This window comes from Trachemys scripta, chromosome 8 (genome assembly GCF_013100865.1).
Source record: "Trachemys scripta elegans isolate TJP31775 chromosome 8, CAS_Tse_1.0, whole genome shotgun sequence".
In the NCBI taxonomy this organism is placed as follows: Eukaryota; Metazoa; Chordata; order Testudines; family Emydidae; genus Trachemys; species Trachemys scripta.
The window spans coordinates 79,818,653-79,827,170 of NC_048305.1; the positions used below are offsets into that span (position 1 = coordinate 79,818,653).

Consider the following 8,518-nt stretch of genomic DNA (forward strand, 5'->3'; position numbering starts at 1 on the left):
AGTGTCTGGACCCAGAAAAACCTGCAGCAGCCCAGAGTTGTAATTACAGGTAAAGTCCTGCTCAGCCCCAGGCTGGAGCATGCCCTGTGTGAACAAAATATTTGGGGAATTTGGCTGCTAAAATCTTGTCTCTGTGCGCATATGCATAGTGCAATTTTTCAAATGCACATAACTTCACTTAATGTGGGAAGATTTTCACAGGAACAGCAAAAGACACATCCCTCTCTCAAATGTCAAGTCCCTTCTCCAAGGTACGGGTTTGCTTATAGATTATCAAAGAAGGCCACCAGATTATTTTTTTAACATGGGCAAAACAATATATTTTTCCATAGTCTTGTTCTCAGAAATGGATTATGTGTTTTGGCTAAAGTTCCCCACCACACAAAAAGAAAACCCCACCAAAAAAAAAAAAAAAAAAAAAAAAAAAAACCTACCTGAAACAGATTCCCAGCATGGAAAATTTCAGCCCCAACATTTAAACTTTAGCAAAGTTATAAGCAACTGAAAACAGGGTCTTATAATGGGGAGTGCCAGGCAACCTTAGTAACAAGTGCTGTTAGGGCCACTGACCCACCACTATGGGATTGCATTGCTATGGTCCTGTTTCTGAAGCTGCTCCATGGAAATAAAGGTGATCAGGGAATTGATCGGTTTTGTGCAGGCGGCTAATGATTGAAGTGAACATCTACATACATCTGCTCCTTATCAGCTAGTCTGTGATAGAATTTTAGAGGCATTCCAACAGAGATGGTTGAATACAATTCTTTAATTCAACTTCCTGGCTAGTATTGCTTGTTCTCTCTCTGCCCCCTCCCCAAATCAGGCATCAAATAAGGGAACTTAAATAACTTCATTTTGTTGCTCAGGTTGGGTGGGGGTATTAAAATACAGCCTGGATACTTACAAGCACATAGAATAATAGCTAGAATATTGGATTCCTTCACTCTTTTGGTTGCATACTGGTGCTCATTATGGTAATGAGTTCTTTCCAGGTGAATAGATTGGCATATCAAAGTCTTTACTGAAGTACATGGAATCTGGCCCTGGTTATAGGAAGCTCCGCTTTGTATAGGATGGTTTGGTTTTGTATTTGGGGTGTGTGTGAAATATTTAATGTCCTGTTTTTCAGAAGTGTTGAGCATCCACAGCTCCCTTTGGTGTGAATGGCGCAAGGTCCCCAGTACCAATAAAAGTAAGGCCATAGATCTGCTTTAGTATCCCTCTAACAGGAAAGGAATAATATATCTTGAAGGGGGATTTCAGTGCTTTCTTTTGCTTTTGCTCAATAAATAAAATTATAATAATGTGTTCAGAATTTAGTTGTAACCCCTGCCATTTACATCTTGAAGGAACTCCATGAGTATACTGTTTCCTGTTTTTTATATACAAAGTGCATGGTTTTCTGTTGGGGCAATTGAAGGGATGGAGAGTTTTGTAGAAGCTGCAGATGAAAAATAAGCGGGAGGTGAAATTTACAATATCAAACGTGGTGGGGTTTAATATTTTTATTTCTCTGCTATTTCCATTTCACACCTGTGTGGAATATAGTTAATTCTGTTATTACTTATCCCTGTTCTACACACACACACTCTCTGTATGAAATTTTGACCCTGGGAGATTTGCCATTGACTTCAGTGGGGCCAGAATTTCACCTTCTCTTTTTAACAGGATAATTCCATTTAGTATATCTTGCTTCCCATTCTGCTTCTGCAACCCTTACTCCTTGCTCTTAGTAAGGCTCACAGGATTAGGCCCATAACTTGTAAATTATTAAAGGCCAAGAGCATGTCGTTCTTGCTGGGGCATAACTACTACTCTGCTTTATTAGAGTTGGAAGTGCCATTATGGGTATTTTTTAAAAAGGGCACTAATTCACTCTGGTTAACTTTTAATATATTGAATAAAATACAATAAACTAAAGGTAACGCCATATACTAAAGGTGGGAGTGGCTAGGAATGAAAATACAGCTACTGTGTACATGTCTGATGGGGATATGCCCTTTTCATTCCCTCTATCCAATAAACCAGCCCATACAAATGGTGAACTCTCAGCAAGAGTTAGTTTGTTGGCAATACCCCAGGCATGAGCTATGTACAATCTACATCCTGATGTATACACTCTTTGTTGCTAGATTTGAATGGAAGCCTGACAAAAGTGCCTCACTGAATTTCATACTTTTTCTGTCAACAAATATTATACAGACAAGTTTAGGTATAGGTAAGACGGGGGGCCAGCTGTTAAATTCCAAAACAAGCTTAAGTTTTTAATGCCTTGAGGGGGGAAACCTGACTGAGCAGAAAATACCAGGTTATAATTTTTCAGGTGAGGTATTAGCTGCCAAACAATGAAGTTCTGAAACCTTTGGCCATTTATTTGGTGGTAGTATTTATGTCTAACCTTAATGGAAGTTAACTCAAACCTAAACTATAACACCAGACTACTGATCTGTCTTTTCTGGTGGCACTCACTGTTACCATATTCTATGAGAGTGGAAACACAAACACACACATCTGCTTCTTGCAAATAATTTACTTTCTTAAGAGTATAGTGAACTATGTTGCTAGAGGGCCGTATTGATGACAAGAGGGTAGAAATAACAGAGAAATCTACGCTATCATAGTTTTATTGTCAGTCCTGTCTATAGCGTAGCTTTGTAGCAGCCAGCATTAGTACAAACATTGATGCTGGCTTCCTCAGTTTCTTATAGCCTTAGTAAAAAAAGTGTTTTTCTTCACATATCCTAGTCATCTACCCTTTGACCATGCTGATAGTCAAACTTAATTCACATCTACAAAATATAAAGTTTAATTATATTTAAAAAGGGAGAGGAAGGGAAAGGGAGAGAGGCTGGCCTTAACTCTCTATTGGAAAAGTACTTGAAATTCTTCACATTCTTCTCCTGTTAACAGCATGTTTACTTTTAATCACTGGGTTATTAGGATTAACACAAGTCATTGCTTCAAGCTCATTTAGTTTGAATTAAGTGAAAACAAACTACCTCCTAGGAAACATTCTTTTTCCACATAAATGTATTAATTTTCAAGAAGCAACTATACAAAGTAACGTGAGCCTGGACTAACTCTTCAAACCCACCATTCAACATTGTGGTGCATGTATGCATTCTAATTAAACTCACTCTATTGCAAATTTCAGGATAATTTGAATATTTTCACACTAATTAACAAAGCAATCTCTATTTTAGAGATTTGATCTTAAACATACTAAGTTGTTTTCATCTGTTTTAGGGAATAGGGGACTGAACTTTGGGTAGAGCAATTTTTAATTTTTCCCCCCTAAACTAATAAAGTCTATCAGTCATCATTAGTTCCAAGGTAGAGCTTGTTTTAGGTTTCAGAGGAACTGAGTTTGTAGAAGTTCAAGCTTCTACTACAGAAAGCTTCCACATTTAGCCAAATTGTCTATTACCTGTCAAAATTTTCTACTAAGAGTACATTTAGGTAAATATTTCTTTATTAAATGATTAAATCCATAAATAAATTCTTTTAATTCATTGAATATAAAATTAAAATCATTTACAACTTATTCCAGTATTACGGGGGGGGGGGGGGGGAAGGGGGGTTAAAAAAACAAAAACAAAAGGCTACATTTTGATAAATAAAATACTCAGCTTTAAAACAACTGATTTCTGTTTGCAGTTAAACTATAATTGGTACATAATAGCTGCCACCAGTGAGTACTCTAAAGTGCCCACCTCAGGAAGGAATGTATCTTCCAACTCATGTTTGGAAAAAAAAATTAAAAAAAAACAATAGTGTTAAAACTGAAGAGTTTAGAAAAGTTTAAAGTTTTCATAACCAGAACAAACATTTATCTGATCAGTTACAAACAGAAAACAGCACATGATTAAGGTAAGGTGCTCCAAAAAGAAGCAATAAAGTTGCTCCAGTACTATGAAGCTTTAAGTATACTTAAATCTCTGTTGCATTAGTGTCCAGTTGCACAGGGTGCTCTTGTAGTAGTATCTCAATGTTGCCCTCAAATGGGCAAGGCACCATTTCCACAGAGTTCTTTTCTCCATTGCTTGTTACTTCAAAATTCTGATAACTCCCCACCCCCATCACAATTTAGTCCCTAAATTTGTGAATGTCATTGAACAGTCTGTAATATGGGTAAGCTTCATTTGCATGTGGACAGTTGTAGTTGCATTTGCAAGACTGGATCATCATTACATTCTTAGTGAAAGTTTCTCCATCATCACAACGGAACCTGATCTTGACGGTCCTGGTCTGGTGGGGGGTACAGCATCTTCCATCCACACAGGAGCCACAGTATTTGGGGCGATACTTCTTCACACTGGAACAGCCAGCATAAGTAAACTTCATTGGGGCTTGTGACTTCTTGGTCTTGGTGCATTTCTTTCCCTTCTGTATGGAAGAGGTAACAATGTTATTAGCAAAAGATTTCTTTGTAACATCCACCTTCAACCCAGACCCATCTGGGGGAAAAAGGGGGCTATCACAGAAATCTATATTTACCTTTAGGGAACCATAACTGGTCTGTTCACATGGCCGCACTTCACATATCCTGGTCTCTTTGACTAGTCTACAGTCGGGATTATCGTTGGTGACTCTGGTAGAGATGCCAGTTCCACAAGTCTTTGAACACTGGGACCATGAAGTTGTCTGCACGATGCATTTGAGACTCTCAAAAGATCGGCTGTATGGCTCGGATCCAAAGACTAGAAGGGAGGAAAAGAAGAAAAACTTGGCATAAAGTTTCTCTCATATCTTGGTGCCTCTTCTCAATAAGGAATACAGAAAAGCACTATACCCATTGTATTTAAAGTATCCCCTCCCAATACAGAGCGTTACTAATATGCACAATAGCCTTACTCACCAGGTAGCGTTTTCAGTCCTCCTTTCACAATGGCAATCAGCTCGTTGTTCCTGGTTAATTCACCTTCAGAAGCATCCAGACCAAATTCTTTGTTGAAGAAACCTTCCAACTCCTCAGGAGCATCTTTGGTCTCATCACAGACCCATTCTTCACAGCACTGGCCAGGGACTTTAACCAGCCTTGGGTTGGCACAGCCCAGGTTCGGGAGAGAGAGTTCTTGTGGGCAGAGTGGGATGCAGCCCACAGCTCCATCTATGCATGTGCACTGGTGTTTACAATTGGGCTGGAAACTTTCACCATTCTGGTAGATTTTTGAGTTATATTCACAGGGTCTCCCCTCGGATTGCGCTGCAGAGATTAATAAAGAGAGAAAGGAGGGAGTTAGAGGTGAGACCCGCTGTTTTAAACGCATGCATATTTGCTGCTCGGTTAAATTCGAGTTATGGTAAAGTTCCCTACAATCCCCTAGAGACTCGAGGCTAGAACAATAAGTTAGTCAGGAATCACTTTTCCTTATGCGCTTTTAGCGGAGCCCAGACATACTGAATTGCATTCCAGACTGCTGAAGTCATGTGCCTTTCTGCCAAGCTACCAACAACAAAGCATAACCATACATGGACTCAAAATTACTAAACTTGGGCACTATGGGGACTATTATTATTTTTAAAGGAGCCAAACCACACGCCTCTTACCTCTGCAGATCCCCTTCTGAGCCGTGGTACTGGCGCCGAAATTGCATTCCAGCCCCTTGGTGTGATCACAAGGCTGGGTCTTACTGCAGTCCTCGTTGAGTTGTTTAGCGCAGACTTTACAGCAGCCGCAGCCGTCCAGAACTAGACCGACTCCCGGGGCACATTTGGGCACCTCCAGAGGGCACTGGCAGGCGGCCGGGCAGGCGGAAAGCGCCTAGGGAACGAAGCACATTAAAAGCCGATGAGTGTAAGTGCTAAATGGCCCATGCATAGAGACACAAACCCGAGATTTACAACAACCCACAGTACGGACAGCAGCGCTCGTCCACACCTAGGAGTTAGCGATGCTCCCAGTTTATGCCTTCACAACACATACACCCAGGCGATCGACTTTCTGGGGGTATATTTCGCGGCAGGTAAGTGACCAAAAAATGGCAAACAGCTTTAAAAAAAAAAAAATTCGAAACCCTACGGTCCCAAACAAAGTTACATGCAAACGCCAACTTACCAGCCTGAATAAGTGGACGAAGGCAACAGCCAGAAAGAAATAACTGGTGGTTTGGTAGCTCATTGTTAGCGAAGGAACTGTTTTCCTACTATAGCTAAAATAAAATAACAAACTAGAGTAGAGAGAGAGCCTAAAACTTTCCCTGCGGCTTTACAGGCTGAGTGGATCTCTTCTTGTGCCTGTAGAGAGATGAGTCTAAATCCTGAAGGGCTGTGAAAGCGTGTGCTGCTACGTTTTCTTCTTTTCTGAGAAGAGCAAGAGGGATAACAGGGCTGCTGCCTGGATCCTCCGCTTCTCGGGGTCCCTTTGCAGTCTGAGGAGGCAGCGAGGGAGCCACTCCTTATATACAGTGCTGATGCCGCCGCGTGTTGCAGCTGCACTGACGTTGAGCGTTCCAGAATGCTAAAGCATCCAGAATTCCAAAGCATCTCAGGAATGTTTCTTGGCGCGGTTTGCGTCCAAGCTCCTCCCTGTCTAAGTTGCACCTTTTTTTTTTTTTTTTGGTCTCAATAAAGTTCTACCCTCCCCTTCGCCCAATCCTCAAACTTGAAATGATAATTTAAATAATCCTCCCTTTAAGGATCTTTTATGATCATGTGGGAAATGCATTTTAGGAGGTTCTTTTTTTAAAAAAAGTTCACAGTTTTCAGGCTGGGAAACGCTATACGTAGATCCTCCCTGTGTGTTTATTAAGTAAGTTATGTACGACTGAATGTCACTCTGAAATATTGGGGGGGGGGGAGGTGGTCCGGAAAAGCAGCACAAATCTGTTGCTGAAATTATGCACCTTCCTATCAAAGCCAAAAAACTTTGATCCAGTGTGTGAGTGAGGGTGTGTATTTCAAACTAATGCCCTGATGGCTTACTTTTAAATATTTATGAATGGGAAAGGAACACAATAAATAGCTCCCTAGTATCTGGCAAAGTTCCATTAAAAGGTCTTCCCTAGCTTTTTGCTTTGAGAGGTTCCCACTTTTGTTATAATCATGGAAGGTGGAGGTTCTCAGTGCAGTGACTTTGAAGAATCACAGGAAAAAGTTGGCTACTTCTTTACAGGTCCAGTACACATATAATCAAATGACCTTGCCCAGCCCTCACCCCCAGGTTGTGTAATTTTTTTTAATGATCAGAATTTGGAAATGCAAATAACTCTGCTGCATGTTCTTATCCTAAGCCTTGCCCTAGGAAAGGTAAGTCAGACAACTCTTTTATAAATACTGTTCCTTGGAAAAATGAAGAAACTGCTACACTGTGTTCTCTCTAATTTATAATCTTTAAAGGTGAAGTTGCTGCAAGAAAGTCGCTGCTTGGTTTAAAATTATTTTAAACACTGGATTTTGAAATTGAATAAAAGGAACCTTTTAAATTATTATATTGAGTTTACTATCATTGCTATTTTATTCTGCCTAAATACTTTAGGAGGGCAGAATAACAAACCTTAAGTTTCTATGGAATATTGACCTCCCTATGACCTTCATTCCAGCATACAATGATAAGCAATTAAAATAAACATCTGTCTAAACTATAGGTTAACCCTAGAGGGGTGAAAATTCAAAGACCGATCATGTTACTTTTGTATAGGAATACTCATACATAGACGTTTTTAAAGCTTTTAATATATTCTCTACATACCAAATTTACATTAATCCAGTGATTTGTTATTGGGGTTGTTATTTCAGAGATAAACCCTTGAGTGCTTTAGATGTCTAGTGTTTAGGCCAGGAACAAGTTAGGAGAAAATCCCAGGCCCTGCAGCACATATATCCCGCTGCAGTCATGTTTATCACCAAAGTTTTTAGTAATCCTCGGTAAGGTTAGACTCACTTAGGGATTCCTCCATGAAGCTAAAAATTTGGGATGGGGGGGGAGGGGCAGAGTTCCTAGCTTCTGTTGTGGCATTTTTTAGGTTTCATGGCTGTAAGTATTTCCAGATGGTGATTCAGACACCAGACGTAACAATATTTCCATATTTGGTATAGCAGTAGCCTGCATTTTTCACATTTTTCTGCTCTGTTATCCAACCACAAAGCATTCTTGACAGCTTCAAATGGTGTTAAATATAGACTTAACTTCTGTTCCCAGGGCAGGAAATTCTTTGGGATTCCTGTTTTTCACGCAATCTGTCTATCATGATTTAGTAGAAATTACAGTGGAGGAGCCAACTGTAGCTTGCTCGTTTATTGAAAAAAGCAAAGTAGTTCGGTCTGCTACCCAACAGCGTTACAATATATCCCCATTCCAAGGATTTTTTTCTTCGCAAACAGATTACGGTTCCTAACACAAGTTTGTTTTTTGTTGCCTTCAATGACTGAAGGTGGAAGAGCAGACCCACAGCGGAGGAGAAACTTGATAAAAGCCTCCAATGCCCTTGGAAACCAGAGGTGGTGGGGAAGAAGTGGAGAGAGAGGGGATGGGCAGAGGAGGGGGGGATCTGATTAACCTGTCTGCCTAGCATTTCCA

The 8,518-nt window shown here is 40.2% G+C and overlaps 1 protein-coding gene across 1 annotated transcript; it reads right to left on the reverse strand.

Moving 5' to 3' along the window:
- Window positions 1-3,595: 3,595 nt before the first annotated feature.
- On the reverse strand, window positions 3,596-6,387 carry CCN1 (cellular communication network factor 1). The gene is made up of 5 exons (XM_034779904.1): window positions 6,059-6,387; window positions 5,551-5,764; window positions 4,859-5,206; window positions 4,498-4,700; window positions 3,596-4,386 (listed from the first exon to the last, which is right to left on the reverse strand). Exons 1-5 carry the CDS (start codon window positions 6,119-6,121, stop codon window positions 4,087-4,089), a joined length of 1,128 nt encoding a protein of 375 aa, XP_034635795.1. The 5' UTR covers window positions 6,122-6,387; the 3' UTR covers window positions 3,596-4,086.
- Window positions 6,388-8,518: the final 2,131 nt, after the last annotated feature.

Coding starts and splice junctions, on each gene's coding strand:
- CCN1 (XM_034779904.1), bottom strand. CDS start 6,121: ATGAGCTACCAAACCACCAGTTATTTCTTTCTGGCTGTTGCCTTCGTC. Junction 5,765..6,058: donor TCGTCCACTTATTCAGGCTG/GTAAGTTGGCGT, acceptor TTCGTTCCCTAG/GCGCTTTCCGCCTGCCCGGC. Junction 4,701..4,858: donor AGGACTGAAAACGCTACCTG/GTGAGTAAGGCT, acceptor CCTCCCTTCTAG/TCTTTGGATCCGAGCCATAC.